The sequence below is a fragment of the Somniosus microcephalus genome, unplaced genomic scaffold (assembly GCF_052327205.1).
Source record: "Somniosus microcephalus isolate GS21.2 unplaced genomic scaffold, FLI_Smic_1.0 unresolved_chr2, whole genome shotgun sequence".
Taxonomy (NCBI): domain Eukaryota; kingdom Metazoa; phylum Chordata; class Chondrichthyes; order Squaliformes; family Somniosidae; genus Somniosus; species Somniosus microcephalus.
Genome location: NW_028225180.1, coordinates 54,944,117 through 54,970,875, shown reverse-complemented (window position 1 = coordinate 54,970,875; position 26,759 = coordinate 54,944,117). Strand labels below are relative to the sequence as shown.

Genomic DNA, 26,759 nt, shown 5'->3' with positions numbered 1-26,759 from the left:
ACACATCTCTATCGAAACTGCCAATTAAATCTTGCGTTATTTTACTGGATAGTGAAATGCTATTGAGAAGTTCTTTTTATTTATGTAAATACAACTAACATTGAGTATGAATTTCTGCCTGTTCTAATTGAAGATGTTCAACAGAAACACAAGGAAACACTCCGGGTACAAGCTGAAACACTGAGCGTGAACACTATCCTAATAAAGGAGAAGGTTAAGGTTTTCCAGCTGGTTGATCGATACACTGAGCTATCGGTCATTTCTACTGTTCGAGATCGGACACTTGTAGAACATGAACTGCTGGCAAGAGGCTGAGACCATGAAGAGTGGAGAGAGAAACATCTCCGGAGAGAGCTGGAAAAAATCCGAACTGATCAATTGTTCCAGAGCAGTTTTTCCAGGAGAAAATCAACTTCTGGGAGTTCAGGAGCAGTGAGCGGAGTCCCGGGGATTGGAAAAACAACAATGGTACAAAAGATTGTTCATGACTGGGCCACTGGGAAAATATACCCACACTTTCAATTTGTTTTCAGTTTTAAATTCCGGGATTTGAACGCTATTAACTGTAGAATAAACCTGAGGAATCTGATACTGGATCTGTATCCTTACTTTGGGAATATTCTGGGAGAGCTCTGGAAGAACCCAGAGGGGTTGCTGTTTATATTCGATGGTTTGGATGAATTCAAGGACAGGATCGATTTTGCTGACAATCGGAGAAATACAGAACCTCAGCACATGTGCACAGATCCCGAAGACTGGTGTGAAGTGTCTGACATTGTGTACAGTTTAATACAGCACAAGCTGCTCCCAGGATGTTCAGTGCTAGTGACCAGCCGCCCCACTGCATTACATTTATTGGAAAAGGCTGAGATCAGTGTCTGGGCTGAAATCCTGGAGTTTGTTGGTGAAGAGCGGAAGGAATATTTCAACAAGTTTTTTGAAGATCAGACGGTGGCAGCAGCTGTTTTCAAACACGTGGAGGAGAACGAGATCCTGTATACCATGTGCTACAACCCTTCCTACTGCTGGATCCTCGGTCTGTCACTGGGCCCCTTCTTTACACAAAGAGACAAGGAACTGCAGCGAGTTCCCAAGACCATCACCCAACTATATTCCCACTATATTTACAACATTCTGAAAAACCATGGCCGAAAGATTGAAAGCCCCCGTGATGTGTTACTGAAACTTGGTGAGATGGCCTTCACAGGAGTCTCCGAGAAGAAGATTGTGTTCAGTAATGGAGATTTGATCAAGTACAATCTGCAACCTTCCCAGTTCCTGTCCGGGTTCATGATGGAACTGTTGGAGAGAGATGATTCTGCCCAGAGCGTGGTGTACACATTCCCGCACCTCACCACCCAAGAGTTTGTAGCCGCACTCACACAATTCCTGACTCCAGATCCTGGGGACATCCTGAAACTCCTCAGAGAATCACACAGCAAGGAAGATGGGCGATTTGAGATATTTCTCCGTTTTGTTGCTGGTCTCTCCTCCCCACAGGCAGCTCGGCCCCTGGAGGAGTTTCTGGGTCGATTTCTTCATCAAACAACCTGCCGAGTGATTGACTGGGTGAAGGAGAAGGTTGAAGGACAGATTGGAGACACAGAGTGAAACTGGTAAAAGGAACCTCCTGAACACATTCCACTACCTGTTTGAGTCTCAGAATAAAGCACTGGCTCGGGCCACAGTGGGATCTGTGGAAAAACTTACTTTTAATGCATTGACATTGACCCCGATTGACTGTGCGGTCCTGTCTCATGTGAGTGGACTCTGTGATACAGCGAAAGAACTCAATCTACAGAACTGCAACATTCAGTGTGAAGGACTCCAGCGGCTGGCACCCGTACTGCACAAATGCCGGGTGTTGAGGTAACTGTTTATTTGTCTCTAACTGTTGGGCGAATTGTAGGACAGTCACGGATTGTGTTGTTGCTCCGTAATGAAGGGAAATAAACAGTTCAGTTAAACTAGAGAGAAGAAGATTCAACACAAATATGACCAATAATAATAGGATCAGTTAGTAATTCCTTAAGGACTGGAGAATCTAAAATAGATCCTTGTGAACAAGTATGGATTTTACAGTCTTTATCGGATCAGCAAATACAGGTCACTGAGAGTCTGATAATTAATTACAATAAATCATATTTAATAAGGCTGGAGATTGCAATGTAAACATAAAATATAATATAGCCGAGAAGTTAAAATTAATTGAAAATATTTTCCACATCCACCATTTCAACTGGAAACTGTAGAGAAACCCGAGTTTAAATCACTAACAGTTCGATATTTACTCCAATACTGTGCAGGGTGTGTCTTGTCGAGGGGGACGTTTCCTGGATTGGGAATATTGGGGAATCGGGAATTCGTTCAGCTGTAAATGTTTGCAAATATACACAGTCCTGAGCATTGTGTAAAGATTGTTATTCAGGACCTTAAATCTGTCCGTAAAAAGGTTCCAATCTAACTTGTTCTGGGGTGTTAGCCCCGGAGTACAGACACACACTGGCCAGCGGTGGGTCCTTGCACACAGCGGGGGGCTCCTGGGTAAACCGGCGGCAGCGAACCCGGGAATTCCCCATAATCCGCCTCCTGTGTGTGAGGCCCCACTTGGGGAGGGACTTTCCGAAAATTCACCAGAAACTGTTGGGCCAGTTACACCTGAAATAAATGTAGAGCCAGTTTAATGGGAATAAAGTGAGAGACCCCCCCCTCCCCTATAAAGTAGGAGCACAGGGACATTTAAAACTTGTAACGGGACAGAATAAACTCTATTGCTGCTATTGACAAACATTTACTGTAAGCCCTCTGACTCCCACAGCTACCTGGAATACACTTCCTCCCACCTCGCTTCCTGTAAGGACGCTGGTCCATTCTCCCAGTTTTCCCATCTCTGCCGCATCTGCTCTGACGATGCCACCTTCCCTACTGGTGCTTCCGAATTATCTTCCTTATTCCTCAACTGAGGATTCTCCTCTGCTGTGGTTGACCTAGGTCTTGACCGTGTCGATTCTATTTCCCGCACTTCAGCTCTCACCCCTTCCCCTCCCTCCTGGAACCACGGCAGGGTTCCCCTTGTCCTCGTCTTTCACCCCACCAGCCTCCGCATTCAACGGATCATCCTCCGCTATTTCCACCACATCCAGCGTGATCCCACCACCAAACACATCTTCCCCTCACCTCTCCTTTCAGCATTCCAAGGGACCACTCCCTCCATGACACCCTGGTCCACTCCTCAATCACCCCCAACACCCCTTCGCCTCTCCACGGCAACTTCCCATGCAAGCGCAGGAGATGCAACACTTGCCCTTTCACCTCTTCCCTTCCCACTGTCCAGGGCCCCAAACAGTCCTTCCACATAAAACAGCGATTTACTTGTAGTACTTGCAATTTAGTAGACTGTATTCGCTGCTCCTCTACATTGGGGAGACCAAACGCAGATTGGGTGACCATTTTGCAGAACACCTGCGCCCTATCCGTAAGTGTGACCCCGAGCTTCTGGTCGCCTATCGCTTTAATTCTCTGCTCCACTCCCACTCTGATCTCTCCGTTCTCAGCCTCTTACCCTCTTCCAACAAAGTACAACATAAGATCGAGGAACAGCACCTCATCTTTCAATTAGGCATTTTACAGCCTTCTGGACTCAACATTGAGTTCAACAATTTTTGTCTATAAACTCTGCCCCTATTTTATTTTTCTCATTATTGTTTTTCCGTTTCCCTTTTTTTCCTCTCGCATGACTGCTGTTGATTATTTTGCCATTGCCATTCACACCTCATCTAGATTCATCTTTTGTTTCATAATTTGCCCCATTACCATCTCCTTTTGCTTGCACCATCATCCCTTTTGTCTTTTAATCTCTCCTGCCTTCCATCCTATCACAGACCTCCCCTTTTGTTCTGTCCTCTGCTCCCCACCCACCCCCCGCAAACTTTCCCTGCCCCTACACTTGCTTAAAAATCTGTTATATCTGTAACTTTTTCCAGTTCTGACGAATGGTCCTCGACCTGAAACATTAACTCTGTTTCTCTCTCTATAGATGCTGCCTGACCTGCTGGGTATTTCCAGCATTTTCTGTTTTTATTTCAGGATAAATTCTCCTTGTTACAGGAAACTTTAGTTTATCCGGAGGTTAAAAGTCCAGAAAGCTCTAACTACCGGCAAAATTCAGGAGCCATTTCCTATAAGTTTTTTTACTTCTCGTTGCTTTTCTTTTCCCTGTCAGGCTCTGCAAGGTCTGTAGCTAAGCAACAGCTTCAGCTAGCGACGCTTTAAAGCTGCAGCCGACTGTTTTGAAGCTGTTGCTAAGCAACAGGTTTTGTTGATTCACACGGAGCTGAAAATCTCCATATGTTTCAACAGGTCCGGCAGTTTTGATCTAATGGCAACAGCTCGGTCCCGTCGGTGCCGGATATCTCACAGTTTCCTGTATATAAAATCCTGGGGGACGGACTTTACAGCAGCAGTTAGCGTTTCACAATATAACTCACCCCGATATTATACAGATTAATAAAATGCACAGCGTATAAAGTACAGGGAAACACCACTTTATCATTGAATTATGGGAAAATCGCCCCATTCCCATAAAATCTGGGATTTAAGGAGCAGCAGAAATGAGACAAGTTTCTCCAAACATGAAGGAGCTCCAGGAGGGTAATTCTGATCATCAGGAAATGAGACCGGACTGAAGGACATTTAAAGGCGTCACACAGACAGCACTTTATTTTTTTTTTTATTCGGTTATGGGATGTGGGCGTCGCTGACAAGGCCAGCATTTATTGCCCATCCCTAATTGCCCTTGTGAAGGTGGTGGTGAGCTGCCGCCTTGAACTGCTGCAGTCCGTGTGGTGAAGGTACTCCCACTGTGCTGTTAGGTAGTGAGTTCCAGGATTTTGACCCAGCGACGATGAAGGATCGGCGATCTACTTCTAAGTCAGGATGGTGTGTGACTTGGAGTGGAACTTGGAGGTGGTGTTCCTATGCGCCTGCTGCCCTTGACCTTCTAGCTGGAAGAGTTCACAGGTTTGGGAGGTGCTGCCAAAGAAGCCTTCGCAAGTTGCTGCAGTGCATCCTGTAGATGGTACATACTGCAGCCACGGTACGCCGGTGGTAGAGGGAGTGAATGTTTAAGGTGGTGGATGGACTGCCAATCAAGCGGGCTGCTTTGTCCTGGATGGTGTCGAGATTCTTGAGTATTGTTGGAGCTGCACTCATCCAGGCAAGTGGAGAGTATTCCATCAAAACTTCTTACTTCTGCCTTGTAGATGGTGGAAAGGCTTTGGGGAGTCAGGGGGCGAGACACTCGCCGCAGAATACCTAGTCTCTCACCTGCTCTTGTTGCCACAGTATTTGTGTGGCTGGTCCAGTTAAGTTTCTGGTTAATGGTGACCCCCTAGGATGTTGATAGTGGGGGATTTGCCGATGGTAATGCCATTGAATGTCATGGGGCGGTGGTTAGACTCTCACTTGCTGGAGATAGTCATTGCCTGGCACTTCTGTGGCGCGAATGTTACCTGCCACTTATCAGCCCAAGCCTGAATATCGTCCAGGTCTTGTTGCATGCAGGCCTGGACTGCTTCATTATCTGAGGAGTTGTGAATGGTACTGAACACTGTGCAGCCATCAGCGAACATCCCCATTTCTGACCTTATGTTGGAGGGAAGGTCATTGATGTAACAGCTGAAGATAGTTGGGCCTAGGGCACTGCCCTGAGGAACACCTGCAGCGATGTCCTGGGGCTGTGATGATTAACCTTCAACCACCACAACCATCTTCCTTTGTGCTAGGTATGACTCCGGCCAGTGGAGCGTTTTCCCCTTGATTCCCATTGACTTCAGTTTCACTAGGGCTCGTTGATTCCAGATTCGGTCAAATGCTGCCTTGATGTCAAGGGCAGCCACTCTCACCTCACCTCTGGAATTCAGTTCCTTTATCCATGTTTGGACCAAGGCTGTAATGAGGTCAGGAGCAGAGTGGTCTTGGTGGATCCCAAACTGGGCATCAGTGAGCAGGTTATTGGTGAGTAAGTGCCGCTTGATAGCACTGTCGATGACTTCCATTACTTTGCTGATGATTGAGAGTAGACTGATGGGGTGGTACTTGGCCGGGTTGGATTTGTCCTGCTTTTTGTGGACAGGACATACCTGGGCAGTTTTCCACATTGTCGGATAGATGCCAGTGTTGTAGCTGTAATGGAACAGCTTGGCTAGAGGGGCATTTACTGACAGTCCCTGAATATATTGAGAGTTGGACAGAGTGAGATTCATTCCCAGTGACAGGAATAGGGGGAAATTTCGCAGGGGTCAGCGGGCGCGATCGGTGGTGGGTCTAGTGGGAAACTGGATTTTTTTCCCAGCGGGTCAGGACCCTGCTGTCAAACCAGCACCTCGCGCCTTTCCCAAATGTCGGGTCTGTCAGCGCTGAGCAGACACGACACGCAGCAGTGGGGGTGGAAATTCAGGTCATTATGACCTTGTTAACAAAGGATTAACAACTATTTTCAGCTCACATTCAGAGTTTACCAGGTCGCCCACATGGTCTACGCTGCTCGGGGATCAGGTTAGGTAAGCAGGGCGGGAGGTGAATGGCCATGGAATAATTTCATTAATTGACAGCTGGAAATGTGCTATAAAAGCTCCCATCTCACAGCAGTTCACTTTCCAAGCTCAGAAGCTGTTGCTTACTGCATTTGGAAGACAGATTGAGCTTTATGCAGGTTGCAAGTGTTTGGACCAAACTCTCTATCCAGTGTCCCCTCAATGGAACCACCTCTCTCGCCATTGACCGATCGAACCTGCCATCTCAAGTTCACCTGCCATCTATTACATAAGCATGGGTACGGTTTATACTGTCTCAACTTGGGCCTCAGAATCCCACCACGATCTGTCCCAACAGCTGCAGCACCAACAACAACACCAACCTGTTCTGCAACTCCTGATGCTGCACAGCGCAGAGGGCATCAACACCCGTCCACATTGCTGACCGGGACGCCAGATTTGGCCTCACCATGGCCAGATTTGCTGCACGCCCTGGACGCCACATGATGCTCCAGGTTGCCACCAGCCCACTCCAGCAACATAAAGTATCCCTACAATGCCCAAACCATTCCTGTCTCACTCATCAGCATTGCAGGGGTAACGTTATGTCTCACCATTCACTGCAACTCACTAAGCTGCATCCAAAGGTGCACACAACTCTGTCGAAGACAGGAAAGTGTTGAAAATATAGATTTCAATGTTTGACACCACATTAACAGAAACTTCACATGAACATTGGCTAAAACTTACAATTGCCTACCTTTGTGTGTTGTTAGTTGGTATGATTGGATTAGGATGAGGGTGAGTGTGAGGGGTGGGTAGTGAGATGGGGATGTGATAATATAGAGAGGGATGGGTGGAGCTGCAAGGTAAGTTGGTGTGAGTAAGAATGTACAGGAGTAGGGCAGGGAAGGCAGAGTGAAGGGCATGTGATGAGTGGCACAGCAGGATGAGGTTGAGGGTGTCTTTGCAGTAACATTTCATAATCTACTGAGATCATTGACAGGTTAACGTCACTACAGCCTGGTCCTCCTGATGACATCCCTGCTTCAGCCCCACTGCAATGTAGAACCAGGCTGCGGGTCACCTGGGGAGGTCTCTTCCGCCCCTTGGAAGTGAAGAGAACCTCCCTGTGTGCTGTGGCTCCCCCCATAACCATATGGAGGGAGTTATGGGAGAGCCTGGGTGCAGCCGTGCTCCTCTGTGCAGAGGTTGTCAGTGTTTGCAGCACCTCAATACTGTAGAACACTGACATCACAATGGTCAAACTCAATGTGCGCATCATCAAATGATGTCATCAAACCCGCTTCCTCCAATTCTCCAGAGTGAGGCCGCGACCCACCACCGCACCCGACCTGCCACCGACCCCGGCCGCTCCCGACCCGGCCCCACCCGACCCGCCACCGACCCCGGCCGCACACGACCCGGCCCCACCCGACCCGCCACCGACCCCGGCCGCACCCAACCCACCACCGACCCGCCCAGGTGGGAAATCACGGGGGGAAACCGGGTTATTAATGTCCTGAAGTACTTTCAGTGATTGTTGTAATATCCCTGAGAGAAAAATATATCAGATCCTGGGTTTGATTCAGTTTGTTTCTCACTCTCTGTTTAGACTGGGGAGCAATGAGCTAGGAGATTCTGGAGTGAAACTACTGTCTGCAGCTCTGAGGAACCCGGACTGTAAAATACAGAAACTGGTGTAAGTACCAGATTGTGTGAGACTGTGTTCATAATAACTGGATGTCTGACACTGAACATTATTATTAGTATCAGTAATAGTGTTATTAATAAACACTGGGGATTTACTCTGATTCCTGTTATTTCTCTCTCTGATCACCAGGCTGTGTGAAAACGGTCTCACAGATTCTTGTGCCGAGGATCTTGCCTCCGCTCTCAGTACAAACCGGTCACTGACAGTTCTGAACCTGGATTATAATAAACTGGGAGATTCAGGAGTGAAACTACTGTCTGCGGCTCTGAGGAACCCGGACTGTAAAATACAGAAAATGTGGTAAGTACCAGACTGTGTGAGATTGTGTTTATAATAACTGGATGTCTGCTCCTGTACATTAATATTAGTATCAGTAACAGTGTTATTAATAAACACTGGAGATTTACTCTCATTCCTGTTATTTCTTTCTCTGATACCCAGTCTATGGGGTGTCGGTCTCACAGATTCTTGTGCCAAGGATCTCGCCTCCGCTCTCAGTACAAACCGGTCACTGACGGGTCTGAATCTAAGTAATAATAAACTGGGAGATTCAGGAGTGAAACTACTGTCTGCGTCTCTGAGGAACCCGGACTGTAAAATACAGAAACTGGAGTAAGTACCAGACTGTGTGAGATTGTGTTTATAATAACTGGATGTCCGACACTGTACATTATTATTAGTATCAGTAATAGTGTTATTAATAAACTCCAGGGATTTACTCTGATTCCTGTCATTTCTCTCTCTGATCCCCAGGTTGGTTGGTGTCAGTCTCACAGATTCTTGTGCCGAGGATCTCGCCTCCGCTCTCAGTACAAACCGGTCACTGACGGATCTGTCCCTGGGATCAAACTCCTTCACAGGCCTATCTGTCCCCGCTCTCAGCCAACTCATACTGACCTGCAGGAGTCTGGAGCGGATTGGGTGAGTGTCAGTGTTAATGTTTAATGTAATAAATAAAATATAAATGGGATTCAGTCATTTTATGGGTAATATTTCTCTGTAATTATTATTGAAATATTAACCCAGTCTCCCTGTTATTTGCACTGTTGTTAAAACTGTTTATTTCCTGTTTAATCTTTAATCTGTTTCAGGCTGCGGAATCAGTTCAGTTCAACCGGACAGAAACTGCTGAGGTCTCGACAGGGAACAAGACCCGGACTGAGTGTGACAGTGTGAACATTTCAATTGATGACGTCACTGCTGTCATTATTTGACCATTTTTGATTTGATTTTAATTTAATTTACCGGTTTCCAGCTCAAGCTGAGCGCGTCATCTCCCACTGTGAGGTCAGAGGCCCAGACACAGGGTCCCGAGACTCAGCCGCCCGGCCCCACAGCGCTGCTTCTGCAGGATATCCAGGGCTAAATGTTCCCCAATGGGGCACTGGGGAAATGCACAGACAGGAAGGGCCCAGGGTGGGGCTCAGTCTGGGCTGCAGTGGGACACTGACAATTGCACTCGGTATTCCTGAGTGTCTCTCTGTGAGGAGTCAGACTCTGTAACAAGTGTCCCTGTGTACAGTGTGTGTCTCTCCCAGTGAGGAGTCAGGCTCTAACAAGTGTCCCTGTGTACAGTGTGTGCCTCTCCCAGTGAGGAGTCGGACTCTGTAACTAGGTTTTCTACAACCCTCCTAGATCTCTCCATTCCTCTGACCTGTTGCACATCCTCGATTTTCGTTGCTCCACATTGGCGCCATGACTTCAGCTGCCAAGTCCCTAAACTCTGGAATTCCCTCCCTGAACTTCTTCGAAGCTCTAACTCTCTCTCCTCCTCCTTTTAAAAGCTTTTTAAAACCTACCAGTTTCACCGAGCTTTGGGCCATCTCTCCTAAACTCTCTATGTGGCTCAGTGTCAAATTTTGTCTGCTAATTGCCTGCTGTCGTTTCATTACATTAAAGCTGCTATATAAATGCAAGTTATTGTTGTTGTCCCTGTGCTGTGTTAATAAAACTCCACCACTTACTTCAGCTCACACCTGGTCTCCTCGACATTTTCAATAACTGGTTCATTGTTTTAATATATTAAATAAAGGTTTCTCTAAAGTACATCCCACCTTCTCCCCCTCTGGACGAGACCTCAGTCAGTCCCCTCTGGAGGAGGTCTGACAGTAAAAGCTGCTGTGGGATGTTTGCATTATTCTAATTCCCCTCCACTCACAGAAGCCCCACAGTGCAGATAGAGGCCATTTCGGCCCATCGAGCCTGCACCAACATATATCCCACCCAATCCCCGTAACCCCTACACCAATACATATCCCACCCTATCCCCGTAACCCCACGTATTTAAACCCCCCTAACACTAAGGGTCAATTTATAATAGCCAATCAACCTAACCCGCACATCTTTGGACTGTGGGAGGAAACCGGAGCACCCGGAGGAAACCCACGCAAACACGGGGAGAATGTGCAAACTCCGCACAGACAGTCGCCCGAGGCCGGATTCGAACCCGGGTCCCTGGCTCTGTGAGGCAACAGTGCTAACCACTATGCCACCGTGCTGGCAGCATCTGTGGAGAGAGAAACAGAGTTAATGTTTCAGCTCGATTACCTTTTGTCAGAACCTTGACAGAACCTGACAAAAGGTAATCGAGCTGAAACATTAACTTTGTTTCTCTCTCCACAGATGCTGCCTGACCTGCTGAGTATTTCCAGCATTTTCTGTTTTTTTATTTCTGATTTCCCACATCCGCAGCAATTGCTTTTGATGCAGAATAGAAAGCCTGTTTCTGTAGGCTGCAAAATGAAAAGTTAAAATACTGAAAAGTGTATTTTTCCTTTTAAACTGCCAAACACAGCAGGGCAATGAGAGAAATCAACTTTCTTTCATTGCTGATAGCGTTGTGTGGCAATTTGCAGGCTGGCGTGTGTGTGTGTGTGTGTGTGTGTGTAAATTTTAGTTCAATGTGCGTGTGAGGGAGACTGAGTGAGAGGCAGACAGACAGACAGAGAGAGAGAGGGAGACAGAAAATCAAAAGGCAAGTTGCAGAATAGAAAGCCTGTTTCTTTGGCCACAAAGCGAAAAGATAATATACTGAAAATTATCTTTGTTTTTAATCTTCCAACACGGCAGTCATCGTTCTGCAGGCTGGCCAGGGTGTGTTTGTGTGTGAGAGAGAGGGAGAGGGCAAAAGCTGGTGTTTGTGTGAGATGTGGTTTGGTGTCTTATTACCTGCTGGTGTTGAATTCATTCTGGCCTTGTCCACATGTTATGCTGCTGTGTATCACTTTATTGCACTTCACTTCAAGACAGACAGTCAGTGAATGAAATACTGAAAAATGTCTTTGTGGACTGTCTGACAGTAAAAGCTGTTATGGGATCATTGCATTCTTTTTTTATTCCACTGCACTCAAATCAAGAAAAGGCAGACACGCAGGGGCAGCGATTTATGGAATCAAGACAACGTGAGAATAGAAATAAAAACAAAGTGCTGGAAATACTGAGCTGGTCAGGCAGCATCTGTGGGGAGAGAGAGAGAGAAGAGGAGCGAATGTTTCAGCTTAATGACCTTTCATCAGAACCTTGACAGTGCAGGAATCGACGGATTCCTATCTAAATCACTGAGGTCGAGGCAGTTCAGTAAATTAACCGAATTTAATTTAACTGGTGAACAAAACAAAAACATGCAGGAGCAACAGCAAACAGGTCTACCCAGTAACTAGTTCCACGGGGTCTGAACTCAGAACCTCCCACCTCTCATGTCATCACGTTTCCCACCACTCGGGGCACCATGTGACCAACGTGATGTTTCAGGGTTTTTACAGAAAGCTTGTTTACACTCAGCAAACGGACATAGGTGCTGTAACTTTGCTTTAAAGACAGTTATTCATGAGTACAGGAGTTCATTGGTGGTTTTACCACATGCGCCCCCACCCAGAAGTGTCTTTAATCATCAAAGTCAATCGCCGAGGAGGTCGGACAATCCTGTCGGAGCGACTCCGATATTCCCGGAATCACCAACTGTCATTGTGGAGGCGAAACTGACCTCGGGGCTTCCCTTCCGGTTGCGCACTCGGTGTTGCTGCTTTCTCGGTGCTGTTGGCACGAATTTACACGGGGGTCGGCAGCATCTGGCTTTCTGACCGAAACGGGCATGGTAGTAGCAAAAGCCAGTCTCTGGAGGTGCCGAGGCGGGGTTCTTGGAGGCGGGGCGCGTTGAGGTGGTGCAATACTGTTGCATCACCGCGTAAATGGTGTCGGCTTCAGCCGCGAGCGCCACACCGTCCGTAGCCGTCGACCTGGCCAGGGCTGCTTGTACCTGCTCAGGGAGCTGGCTGAGGAACAGTTCACGAAATATAAAACACTGCGGCTCAGACCTGAGGAGGGTGAGCATGTGGCTCATCAACTCGGAAGGCTTAGCATCGCCTAACCCGTGGAGTGCGAGCAAGCGTCGTGCGCGCTCCGCCTTTGTGAGACCGAATACCTGCAGGAGGCGCGCTTTGAGCGTTTCGTACTTGTTCTCCGTGGGCGGGGTCTCCAGCAGGCTGATAATGCCGGAAGCCGTCGAGCTGTCCAGTGCGGAGACCATATACAGGTAACGGGTCTGATCCAGCACTATGTTTCTCAGTTGGAACTGAGCCTCTGCTTGTACGAACCAGGAGGCTGCCTGTTGTTCCCAAAATTGAGGGAGCTTCAAACTCGCTGCATTTACATCCATCTTGTCCTCGAGCGTGTCTCCGCGAAAATCGTCTGCGAAGCTTCGGGGTCACCAATGTAGGAATCGACGGATTCCTATCTAAATCACTGAGGTCGAGGCAGTTCAGTAAATTAACCGAATTTAATTAAACTGGTGAACAAATCAAAAACATGCAGGAGCAACAGCAAACAGGTCTACACAGTAACTAGTTCCACGAGGTCTGACCTCAGAACATCCCACCTATCACGTCATCACGTTTCCCGCCACTCGGGGCACCACGTGACCAACGTGATGATGTCATCGCGTTGTTTCAGGGTTTTTACAGAAAGCTTGTTTACACTCAGCAAACGGACATAGGTGCTGTAACATTGCTTTAAAGACAGTTATTCATTAGTACAGGAGTTCATTGGTGGTTTTACCACAACAGAATCTGAGCTGCAACATTAACTCTCTTTTTCTCTCTCTCTCCACAGATGTTGCCTGACCTGCTGAACATTGCCAGCATTTTCTGTTTTTATTTCAGATTTCCAGCATCCGCAGTATTTTACTTTTGATGCAGGATAGAAAGCCTGTTTCTGTAGGCCGCAAAATGAAAAGAGAAGATGCTGAAAAGTTGTTTTGCTTTAAGGCTGCCAAACACAGCAGAGTAATGAGAGAAATCAATTCTCTTTCATCGCTGACAGTGTTGTGTGACAATTTTGCAGGCTGACCTGTGTGAGACAGACAGACAGACAGCAAAAGCCGGTGTGTTTGCAGTGCTTGTCTGTGTTCAAGTTGCCTGCTGTGCGCATTGGTGCTGCATCTCATGTCTGGGAAAAAAACAGGAGGTATGTACCATTAGATCATACTGATTTCATTCCAGACTGCGCTGCTGTGAGATCTTACTTTGCCTTTCTATCAAGACTTTTGTAAAAAGTAAAGCTACATATACACATAAACAAATTTAATTTTTTTCTGGACTGGACTTTATCGGGGCATATGCTGCTGTGGAATCATACTCTCCCTTTAATTCACAACACAACCCAAACCAAGACAAGACTTTTGAAAAATCGATTTTTATTTTTTAATTATTTTTATAATAAATCCATTTGATTTTTTTCTCTGCTCTGGACTGCATTGGGGAATGTGCTTGGTGTGTCTCACAGCAAAAGCTGCTGTGGGATCTTTCCATTCATTTGATTTCACTCCACTCGAATCACAGACAGGCATTTAGTTAACAAAAGTATATATTTATTCTTGATTGTATTTACTTCTTTTCACCCTCCCTGCCTCCTTCCCACCTCCTGGGACGTCACTCACCCCCTTCTTGCCTGTTCACCCCTCCAATCCTCTCCTCCTCCCCCCCAGCCTTGTGGTCCTGAGCTCCACCCTCACTCACACAGGAGCTGAGCTGCAGCCACCATTCCTTCCTTGCTTCCTGCACCATGTGCTGCCTGCCTGGGTGTGTCTGTGAGCAGCAGCACAGCCTGCGAGCGGCTCCAGACAATGGCCACACACAGAATCCGAGCGGGACCCCGCTCTGCAATGCAAGTTGTGAGCCCATTTAAAGTGACAGTCACCACAAAGCACGATTATACTGCAAAGTGATATTGCATTACAAAGGATAATTTTACAATCATACAAATTTATAGCACTGGAGGAGGCCATTCGGCACGTCGAGACTGTGCCGCTCCCAATCCCCCGCCCTTTCCCGTAGCCCTGATTTTCTTCTTCAGGTAATTGTCCAATTTTCTTTTGAAAGCCACGACTGAATCTGCCTCCACCACCCTTTCAGGCAGTAGATTCCAGATCATAACCACTTGCTGCGTAAAAAAGTTTTTCCTGATTTTGCCTTTGGCTCTTCTGCCAGTCACCTTAAATCTGTGTCCTCTGGTTCTTGACCTTTCCACCAATGAGTTTCTCTCTATCTACTCTGTCTGGACCCCTCATGATTTTGAACACCTTTATCAAATCTTCTCTCAACCTTCTCTGCTCTGTGGAGAACAACCCCAGCTTCTGCAGTCTATCCACGTAACTGAAGTTCCTCATCCCTGCATACACATCATTCTGGTAAATCTTTTCTGCTCCCTCTCTAAGGCCTTCACATCGTTCCTAAAGTCCATTGCCCAGAATTGGACACAATACTCCAGTTGAGGCCGAAACAGTGTTTTATAAAGGTTCATCATAACTTCCACACTTTAGTACTCTATAACATTATTTATAAAGCTCAGAATCCCATATGCTTTTTAACCACTTTTGCAACTTGCCCTGACCCCTTCAATGATGTGTGCACATGTAGCCCCAGGTCTCTGTTCATGCACAGCCTTTACAATTGTAGCCTTTAGTTTATATTGCCTCTCCTCATTCTTCATGCAAAAATGTATCACTTTTCTGCATTAAATGTCATCTGCCACGTGTTCGCCTATTCCACCAGCCTCTCTATGTCCTCTTGAAGTGTATCACTATCCTACACACTCTTAACTATACTTCCAAGTTTTGTTTCATCTGCAAATTTTGAAATTGTGCCCTATACAGCCATATCCAACTCATGAATATATATCAAGAAAAGCAGTGGTCCTTGTACCGATCCCTGGGGTACGTCACTGCATACCTTCCTCCAGTCCGAAACAAAACCGTTCATCGCTACTCTCTGTTTCCTGTCACTTGGCCCATTTTTTATCCATGCTGCTACTCTCCCTTTTATGTCATCTGCTTCAACTTTGCTGGCAAGCCTGTTATGTGGCATTTTATCAAAGGCCTTTTGGAAGTCCATGTACACCACACTACCTGCATTGGCTTCATCAACCCTCTGTGTTACCTCATTAGAAAACGAAATCAAGTTAGTGAAACATGATTTGCCATTGACAAATCCGTGCTGGCATTCCTTAATAAATCCACGATGGCGTTCCTTAATGAATCCACCCTTGTCCAAGTGACTGTTAATTTTTGTCCCGGATTATCATTTCTAAAAGCTTCCCCACTATCAAGGTTAAACTGACTGGCCTATAGTTGCTCGGTTTATTCTTACACTTTTTTGAACAAGTGTGTAACAGTTGCAATTCTCCAGTCTTCTGGCACTACCCCCGTTTCTAAGGAAGATTGGAAGAGTACAGCCAGTGCCTCCACAATGTCTTCCTTCACTTCCCTCAGCATCAAAGGATGCATCCCATCCAGTCCTGGTGACTTATCTACTTTAATTACAGCCAGCCCTTCTAGTACCTCGACTTTATCAATTCTTATCCCATCCAGTATCTCTGCTTTCTCCTCCTTTAATATGTCTATGGCAGCATCTTCTTCCTTGGTAAATATAGATGCAAAGTACTCATTTATTACCTCAGCCATGCCCTCTGCATCCACGCTTAGGTCTTATTTTTTTCCCCTAATTGGTACACCCCCACCACCTTCTTACTACCCGTTTACTATTTATATGCCTATAGAAGACTTTTGGATTACGTTTTATGTTGGCTGCCATTCTATTCTCATACCCTCTCTTTGCCCCCCAAATGTTCCTTTTCACTTCTCCTCTGAACTTCCTATATTTTGCCTGAATCCCAGATGCATTCTCGACATCTGTCATATGTGCTCTTTTTCTGTTTCAGCTTACTCTTTACCTCTATTGTCATCCAAGGAGCTCTGACTTTGGTTGCCCTACCATTCCCCCTAGTGGGAATGTACTTCAATGTACCCGAACTATTTCCTCTTTAAAGGCAGCCCATTGTTACATTACACTTTTGCCTGCCAATCTTTGATTCCAATTTACCTGGGCCAGCTCCGTTACCATCCCACTGAAATTGGCCTTCCTCAATTAATTATTTTTACTCTAGATTGCTCCCTGTCCTTTTCTATAGCTAATCTAAGCCTTATGATACTATGATCACTGTTGACTGAATATTCACCTACTGACATTTGCTCCACTTGAACGACTTCATTCCACAGAACCAAATCCAGCAATGTCTCCTCCCTCGTTGGGCCAAAAACATACTTATCAAGAAAGTTCCCCTGAACACACTTCAGAAATTCTTCCCTGTCTCTGCCCTTTAGACTATTACTATCCCAGTCTATATTAGGATAGTTGATGTCCCCCATTATCACTACTCTATAGTTCTTGCACCTCTCTGTAATTTATCTGTAAACTTGCTCCTCCATATTTTTCCATTAGTTGGTCGCCTATAGAATACACCTAGTAGTGTATTGGGACCTCTATTGTTTCTTAACTTGTCATATAGATTCTGTCCTTGACCCCTCCAGGACATCCTCTCCCTCCAGCATTGTAACATTCTCCTTAGCCAACACTGCCACACCACCTCCTATATTTCCTTCTCTATCTTTCCTGAACACCTTGGGGGAAAAATTCAGTTGGTTGCGCCTCCTGTTAGCGCCTTAAGAGGGTGCCAAGTGGGGCGCAAAGTAACTAGCGCCCGGGCACGGCGATATCTGCGCCTCTCGCAAAATTAACTAGACATTTTGCGGCGGCGCTAAACACTACCACCACGATCTCCTGTGCCGGCAGATGGTGACGTCAGTCGAGTGCACAATGCCCCGGTAGCACCCTGGACCAGATATTGAGTGGCGCCCCCTGCCTTACCACCTACCGCTAGCAACGACAGGTTGAGGGATGCATTCTGCAGTCAGAAAGGGCCTGGGGGAGTACTATTTAAAGGCAACCACTTCCTGTCTTTTTTTGTTGGTGACATTTTTGCACCACACATTCTGAGAGAGAGAGACTTCTGGAGAGATTCAACGCTGTGTAAAGGAGTTTAGGGTACTGAGCAGCACTTTGCAGGTTCATTTTGATTTCCTTGTATCGATTTAGAAGAGACTGTGGTGGCTCTTTCCCTGGGTCTCTCCATTGTTCTTTCCAGCAGATTTGATGTACAAGTCTCTCCAGGCCGAGATTCAAGGCTACAATGAGCAGGATGTGGATGGAGAGCAAGATCAACCCATCCCTTTAAGAACTGGCTGGTGCCATTGTGTCTGTGTTCCATTGCTGACTGACATCACATGAGCTTCGCCCGCCCTCTGAGGTAGCGCCTCGCTCCTCGGCCTTAGCGCCTTAAAAGAGGTGTGTAGCACCCGATTTAGCGCTCCAATCACCTCCAGGGGTGATAAAAGCAAAGTTTACTGTCGGAGGAGATAATTAGCGCCAGGCGCTAAACTTTGCGCACCGCCAATAATGGTGCCCCAAATGGGGCGATACCAAATTTTTCCCCACTTATATCCATGAATATTTAATACCCAATCCTGCCCAGTTTTTGAGCCAGTCCTCCGTTATTGCCGTGACATCATATTCCCATGGGGCTATTTGCACCTGCAGCTCACCAACCTTGTTTACAATGCTTCGTGCATTCACTTACATAGAACATCCTGTGTTCTCATTTAGTCTGACCCCACCTAATAACTTTCTATTTCTTACGTAGGTGCTACCCGTCTATCCCAATACTTTTTGCTCTTTGTTCCTCCTTTCTAATGCAAAATACTGGTGCCCATCCCCCTGCCAGCTTAGCTTTAACCCTCCCCAACAGCATTAGGAAACCTCCCCGTGAGGATATTGGTACCGGCTCTGTTGAGGTGCAATCTGTCCGGGCTGTTCAGGTCCCAACTCCCCCAGAACCGGCCCCAATGCCCCAGGGATCTGAAGCACTCCCTCCTGCACCATCTCTCCAGCCATGCATTCATCTGCTCTATCCTCCTATTTCTATACTCACTAACGCATGGCACCAGGAGTAATCCAGAGATTACTACCTTTGGAAGTTCTGCTTTTTAATCTCTTTACTAGCTCGCTGAAATCAACCTGCAGAATCTCATCCCTCTTTCTACCTATGTTGTTGGTACCAATATGGACCACGACCTCTGGCTGTTCACCCTCCTACCTCAATGTTCTGCAGCTGCCACGTGACATCCTTCACCCTGGCACCAGGGAGGTGACATACCATCCTGGAGTCATGTCTGTGGCCGCAGAAACGCCTGTCTGCTCCCCTAACTATCGAATCCCTTACAATTATTGCTTTCCCTAACTTCCTCCTCCCCCTTGTACAGCTGAGCTGCCCATGGTGCCGTGGACCTGGCTCTGGCTGTACTCCCCAGAGGAACCATCTCTCTTACCAGTACTCAGAAAAATTACTGGCTGCAAAGTGAGATGCACTCAGGGGACTCCTGCATTATCTGCCTGGTCCTCCTTTTCTGTCTGGCAGTCACCCATTCCCTCTCTGCCTGCACTTTCCTTAGCTGCGTGGTGACCACCTCCTGAAACATGCTATCCATGTAGCTCTCAGCCTCGCAGATGCACCACAGTGATGGGAGCTGCTGCTCAAGCTCTGAAACCCGGGGCTCGAGCACCTCTAGCTGTTGGCACCTCCTGCACACGTGGTTAACATAAGAACATAAAAAATAGGAGCAGGAGTAAGCCATTCGGCTATTTGAGCCTGTTCCACCATTCAAAGAGATCATGGCTGATCTTCTGCCACAATTCCATTCATCGGCCCTATCGCCATATCCCTGGATGCCCTGATTAGTGAGAAATCTATCGACTTCTGTTTTGAATATACCTAATGACTGAACCTCCACAACCCTCTGGGGAAGAGCATTCCAAAGATTCACCACACTCTGTGTGAAGACATTTCTTCTCATCTCAGTCCTGAATGGCCTACCCTTCATCTTGAGGCTGTGGCCCCTGGTTCTAGACTCCCCAGCTAAGGGAAACCGTCTCCCAGCATCAACCCAATCAAGCCCTGTAATAATTTAGTATGCTTAAATGAGATCCCCTCTCATTCTTCTGAATTCAATCTCTTCTCATACGACAGTCTCGCCATCCCAGGACTCCATCTCGTGAACATTTGCTGCACTCCCTCTATGGCAAGTATATCCTTTCATTGGTAAGGAGACCAAAATTGTACACAGTACTCCAGGTGTAGTCTCACCAAGGCTCTATATAATTGGAGAAAGACTTCTTTAGCCCTGTACTTAAATCCTCTTGTAATGAAGGCCAGCATACCATTTGCCTTCCTAATGGCTTGCTGCACCTGCACATTCACTTTCAGTGACTCATGTACAAGGATACCCAGGTCCCTTTGAGCATCTGCATGCCCCAATCTTACATCATTTAGGAAATACTCTGCCTTTCTGTTTTTTCTACTAAAGTGGATAACTTCACATTTATCCACATTATATTGCATCTGTCATGTTCTCGCCCACTCACTGAGCCCTGTCGAGATCCCCTTGAAGCCTCTTCACATCCTCTTCGCAACTGACACTGCCACGTAGCTTTGTATCATCAGCAAATTTGGAAATGTTACATTTAGTCCCCTCATCCAAATCATTGATATAGATTGTGAATAGCTGGGGCCCAAGCACCGATCCTTGCGGTACCTCACTAGTCACAGCCTGCCATCCTGCAAACGACCCATTTATCCCTACTTTTTTTCTGTCTATTAACCAATTCTCAATCCATGCTAGTATATTATCCTCGATTCCTTGTGCCCTAATTTTGTTCACCAACCTCTTGTGTGGGACTTTAACGAAAGCCTTCTGAAAATCCAGATTCACCACATCTACCGGTTCCCCTTTGCCTACTCCACTAGTTACACCCTCAAAGACCTCTAATAGGTCTGTCAAACAGGATTTCCCTTTCATAAATCCATGTTGACTCTGCCCAATCTTACTATTATTTTGTAAGTGCCCAGTTATTGCATCCTTTATAATAGATTCTAGCATTTTCCCAACTACTGATGTGAGGCTAACAGGTCAGTAGTTCCCTGTTTTCTCTCTCCCTCCTTTCTTAAATAGCAGGGTTACATTTACTATCCTCCAATCTGCAGGAACCGTTCCAGAATCTATAGAACTTTGCAAGATGACAACCAATGCGTCCACTATTCCAATGGCCACCTCTTTCAAACCCTAGGATGTAGGTAATCATGAGAAGCGTCTTGGAGTTCCTTCATGGCACAGGAGGTGCATTCTGCTGGACCGAGCTACTCTGCCATATTTATTCGACTATTAACTAACTTTGCAGAAACGTAAGACTAAGCTGTATCTAATTCAAGTTATTAATATAATATTGCACTAAAAGTTACTAATTAAATTTAGTATTAACAGTTATTAATTTAATATAGTATTGACAGTTACTAATCATAGAATCATAAAATGGTTACAACGCAAAAGGCCGTGGAGCCCATGCCAACTCCCAGCTAGTCCCACTCCCCCGCCCTTTCCCCCTAGCCTTGTATGTTTTTCCCATCAGATGCTTATCCAGCTTCCTTTTGACAGATAAGATTGAATCTGCCTCCACCATTTCAGCCAGCACATTCTAGATCATAATGACTCGTTGCATAAAATCTTTTTTCTTACATCACCTTTGGTTCTTTTGTCAAAATCTGTGTCCTCTGGTACTGTCAATGGGAACAGTTTCTCTCTATCTACTCTGTCCAGACCCCCCATGCTGTTGAACACCTCTATCAAATCTCCTCTCAATCTTCTCTGCTCCAAGGAAAACAACCCCAGCTTCTTCAGTCTATCAACATAACTGAAGTCCTTCATTCCTAGCATCATTCTCCTAAATCTTTTCTGTACCTTCCCGAAGGCCTTCTCATCCTTCCTAAAGCGTGGTCCCCTGAATTGGACACAGTACTCCAGTTAGGTCCAAACCAGTGTTTTATACAGGTTCATCATCATTTCTACACTTTTGTACTCTATGCCTCTATTTATGAAAGCCAGGATCCCGTAAGCCTTTTAAACCACTTTCTCAACCTGCCCTGCCACCTTCATCGATTTGTGCACATATAGCCCCAGTTTCATGCAGCACCTTTAGAATTGTACCCTTCAGTTTATATTGCCTCTCCTCATTCTTCCTATCAAATTGTATCACTTTGCACTTTTCAGCGTTAAATTTCATCTGTCACGTGTCTGACCATTTCAGTCCTAGGTCTCTGTGTTTGTGCACCCCGTTTAATATTGTACCATTTAGTTTATACGTCCTCTCCTCATTCTTTGTACCAAAATATATCACTTCACACTTCTCTACTTTAAATTTCATCTGCCCATTTCACCAGCCTGCCTATGTCTTCCTGAAGACTATGGCCTAGAAATTCATTGACGCCACTTTTGGGGTGCTAAAGTGGGGCGTCCGCTAAAGTTTGCGGCCGCCGCCAAATCGATGCCACTTCTCCGATATTCATTAGCTTTGCCCTAGGAGTTCGGGCGAGCGCTAAAACTGCTGCTGGACGCCTCTATTTGGGCGCTAAGCCGGAGGTGGTGATCGATAGTGCCGAGGCCGGGCGCAGCGCAGGTGCGGCCATCTCGTGATTGACAGCAGACACCCTGGCGCCGGCCAGCTCTTAAGGGGGAAGGGCCAACTGTGTCTGCTGCCACGCCCTGGATAGTGGAGCCCTCCAGCTAGGCCTGAACACTGCTGCTGGACCCAAATAGCGCCTGAAGACATGGAGAAGGCCCGTGAACGTGCGCAGTGCTTCTCAGAGCATGATCTGAGTGTGCTGATTGCTGCTGTGGAGAAGAGGCGCCATGTTTTGTACCCGGACAATGGCAAGAAGGCGACAGTCCGCGTCTACAGGAGAGCCTGGAGGCATGTCGCCAGCAAGCTGTCAGCCAACAGCGACGTCCCCAAGACCGGTGCCCAATGCCACAAAAAGTTAAATGACCTCACACGCGTTGTCAGGGTGAGTACCCTTTCCAGTGACCTCCTCACCCTTGCATGTGCACCTCACATTATGGGCAAAGGGACCTGAAAGCTCTAATGGCCAGCCTTCATCCAGCAGCTATGGGACAGGCATGAGCATCAATTGCACATTCTGCACTTAACACACTGGCCAAGCTATTCCACCATGGGAGGCATTGCACACCAGATCATGGTGACACACTGGCCAGGCTATTCCACCATGGGAGGCAGTGCACACCAGATCATGGCGACACACTGGCCAGGCTATTCCACCATGGGAGGCAGTGCACACCAGATCATGGCGACACACTGGCCAGGCTATTCCACCATGGGAGGCAGTGCACACCAGATCATGGCGATACACTGGCCAGGCTATTCCACCATGGGAGGCAGTGCACACCAGATCATGGTGACACACTGGCCAAGCTATTCCACCATGGGAGGCAGTGCACACAAGATCGCGGCGACACACTGTACTTAGAGGCCGTCCTTTCTCTTGCAGGCCAAGCTGGTGAATAATCGCAAGAGCCGGACTGCGACCGGGGGAGGCCGACCCCATATCCAGCCACTCACCGACCTGCAACATCGTGTGGAGCGCCTCATGGGTGGCCGGGTGATTGAGCCCATTGCATGTGGAGATGCCGACCCTGTTCTGGGCAGCAATGGTAAGGACATCACCTTTTGCATCTCTCTCGTCCCACTTGCGCATCAGATCTACATCCTTTGCCACTGTCCGACAAATGCGCTGAATGCCACCACTCATGCATCCCGCACTGACGCCCTCTCCTCACTCTAAAGCTACTCTTGTGCCTTCCTGCTTTCAGATGGTCAAGAGGAGGTCCCTGAACTTGCCAGTAACAGACCCTCTGAAGAGGAGCAGGAGGAGGAGCAAGAGGAAGGCGGCCCATCAGGGGAACCCTCAGCCGCGGCCACCCAGGCCAATGTAGGGGGCACGTCTTCCCTGGAGGGCAGCATGGCGGAAGTGTCGAAGGGGAGGGGAGCTCCTGGGACCTGCGGGCTGCAGAAAGGTGGGAGGGGGGTGGAAGCTCGGCGGCCTTCTCCCCAGAGGGGGGATGCGTCGGAGGGGAGTCCAATTGCTGGGCCCAGCTGCCTCCAGCAACGCAGGAAGGGTCGGCCAGCTCGGCGGCCTTCTCCCCAGAGGGAGAGTCCGGCCTCCAGTCAGGAGATGCTCTTCGCCGAGGAGATGGAACGCCTCGAAGACTTGTCCGCGGACTCGGAGCGCCGGCACACGGAGCTCATGGAGGCAGTGGCATGGTTGCCTCAGTCCATCGATTCCCTCTCTCGGAGTGTGGCCAAGTTCGGGCCCTCAGAGGCCACCAGTCGGGTGGAATACCGGGCAGATCAGGCAGCGAGTCAGGCGGAATTCGGGGCAGCTCTGTCAGCGACTGACCAGGTGATCAGTGGTGCCGTCCAGTCACTGGCTGCTCTGATGCGGTCAGTGAACAGGTCAACACGGGCACTCACTGCTGCCACACTCGCTGTGTCAGCCAGGCATCGCCAGGGCACCCAGCGCGCTGCAGCAGCACAGCGGTCTGTCCCTCGGCAGATTGGTGAGCATGCTGCAGTGCTGGCCTGGGCGAGTGCCAGTGTCTCAGGTGACCAGCGAGCGCCTGCCATCCGCCAGCTTGCCGCCATTCCTCCAGCCGCCACTGCCAGTCCCCCAGTGGAGCTGCCAGGAGCTGCTGCAGCGACTGATGCTGGCCAGCCACAGCTGCAGCAATCAACATCCGCCCGCTCGACGGCCAGACCTCGACTAGGCTGACCCCCAAGGGCATCTGCTGTCACGACATGTGCCCCTCAGGAGCCTGCCCCCAGCCTTACAGCAGCCAATGGCCTTACTTTGAGGTGGAGCAGCAGGGCGGGCAGAGGCCACCCAAAGATGGCCAAGGCATTGCCCTAGCGGGCCAAATAGTCGAATGTGTGGCCATTTGTGTTTGTTTCTTGAGGCCGAGAATTGGATGTTTGTTTTTTGAAGGCCGATGATGTGATGTTTGTTTTGGACGAAGGCCGAGAATGACGGCCATTTTAGTTGCCCTATTTTGTTAGTCCTCTCCAGGTTGTGGGAGCGAGTAATGTGTTTGAGTGTTTTTTGGGGGTTTCGTCTGTTTTTGGTTTTCATGTGGGAAGGGCCCAGAGTTTGTACAATAAAGCATTTTATTTATTCACATTGTCCATGTTTGATCTTTGAAGTGTTTGTTGCCTTAACCGGCAGAGGGCTTGCGGAGCGTCTGCAATCATGTTCTATCATTGGCACAAGCCATTCCCTGACAGGGGGCCTAGAAGTGACGTTCAATAAGCCGCCGACGGGCGGCCCTTGGACCTTGTGCGTCCCTCCTGGGCTGGTAGTCCTCGTCCTCCTCCTCCTCATGCTCCTCCTGCTCCTGCTCCTGAGGTGGTGGTCCAACGTGAGGTGGCAGTGCCTGAGTCCTGCGGATAGCCAGGTTATGCAGCATGCAGCAAACGACGACGATTTGGGAGACTCGATCCTGTGAACACTGGAGGGCTCCCCCGGAGCGATCGAGACAGCGGAACCGTTGCTTGAGCACGCCGATTGTTTGTTCTATGAGGTTCTTCGTCGCTTGATGGCTCTCGTTGTATGCCTCTTCAGCAGGGGTCGTGGGCGCGCGGAGCGGGGTCATGAGCCAGGTACACAAAGGATAGCCTTTTTCCCCGATAAGCCATCCTCTTGGGGGAGGCTGTGCCTGGAACATGTCAGCCACAGTTGTCTGTCGCAGGATAAAGGCATCGTGGCTGCTGCCTGGAAAGCGGGCATTGACAGCTAGGATGCGCTGCCTGTGGTCACACACCAGCTGTACATTGAGGGAATGGTAGCCCTTCCGGTTGCGGTAATCCTCGGCATGCTCAAGAGGTGCCCGCAAAGCCACATGCGTGCAGTCAATGGCGTCCTGCACCATGGGGAAGCCCGCTATTCTTGCAAACCCCACTGCACGCTGCTGCTGCTTGTCCAGGGTCATGGGGAAGGAGATGAATTGATGTCTCCTTCTGAAAAGGACTTCAGTCACCTGGCGGATGCAGCAATGCACGGCGAACTGGGAGATGTTAGCGATGTCCCCAGTAGCAGATTGGAAGGAGCCGGAGGCATAGAAGTTGAGAGCCACCGTCACTTTCACTGCCACCGACAGAGACATCCTGCGCATCAGCTGTGACTGCAGATCTCTCTGAAGCAGCCGGCAGATGTCTGCAACCACCTCCCTTCGGAATCGCAGCCTCCTAACACACATCGCGGCAGACATGGTCAGATAGGAGGTCTGCTGGCGGTATACCCTGCGTGGGTAAGGCCTCAGTTGGCGACGCCTGTTGCCCCCTCTGCATCTAGCCAGGGCTGCCACTCTCTCACGGCGTCTGTAAGCCCTTCTGGCATAAGGCTGAAATTCAGCATTGCCACCCAATGCAGCCCCCATTATATGCCGACAAACACTGAGCTTTGAATGAAGGCAAAGATAATTGGTAAGCTCCGGCCTGAGCCAAAAATACCTGTCCAAGTGTTGGTCCAAACCAGTAAACTCTCCTCCTTGGTCTCTGTCCAAAAAATCGTTGCACAAGAGTGAATGCAGCAAACTGGCTGGCCTTTATACTGCTGGGTAAGTGCCCTTTAATTTGCGCTCCCCGTGGCCCGGCTGGGCTGTGTACCGTTCCACTTCACAGTCGCTCGGGCCGCCCGGCGCACAATGGGCCGGCGCGAGTGAAGTTCCGGTTCGGGGCGCACAAAAGGCGTTGCACTAGCAAATGACGTCATGATGTGCGCACACAGCAGGGCGCGCGCTAAGACTTTGCGCCGGCGCTAAATGTGTACTGAAGTTGGGGCGAGGTGCAGATCACGCTGCACCCAGCCGCTAAGCGCCTAGTGCTCGAAATCTACTCCTCCTAAGGCTCTAACGGCTGCCGCGCCCAACTGAATTTCCAGGCCTATCACTCTCCTACTCACTTTTCACTATACTTCCAAGTTTTGTGTCATCTGCAAATTTTGAAATTGTGCCCTGTACACTCACGTCCAAATGATTAATATATATCAAGAAAAGCAGTGGTCCTAGTACCGACCACTGGAGACCTTCCTCCAGTCCAAAAAAACAACTCTTCACCACTGTTTCCTGTCGCTTAGCCAATTTCGTATCCATGCTGCCACTGCTGCTTTTATTCCATGGGCTTCAACTTTGCTGGCAAGCCTATTATGTGGCACTTTGTCCAACGCCT

General features: G+C 48.3%; 1 protein-coding gene and 1 pseudogene across 2 annotated transcripts in view; both read left to right on the top strand.

Moving 5' to 3' along the window:
* Positions 1-1,576, top strand: part of LOC147092660 (uncharacterized) — a 59,059-nt pseudogene extending 57,483 nt beyond the window's left edge. The window contains exon 7 of the transcript XR_015075059.1: positions 134-1,576. The product of XR_015075059.1 is annotated as an uncharacterized LOC147092660 (transcript). The remainder of the gene's footprint in view (positions 1-133) is intronic.
* On the top strand, positions 1,574-10,222 carry LOC147092659 (NACHT, LRR and PYD domains-containing protein 3-like; the record flags this gene model as incomplete). The annotated part of the gene is made up of 6 exons (XM_085975658.1): positions 1,574-1,869; positions 8,149-8,235; positions 8,377-8,547; positions 8,689-8,859; positions 9,001-9,168; positions 9,339-10,222. Coding segments are annotated over 6 exons (978 nt in total), but the record flags the coding sequence as incomplete, so codon positions are not given.
* Between the last annotated feature and the right edge of the window lie 16,537 nt (positions 10,223-26,759).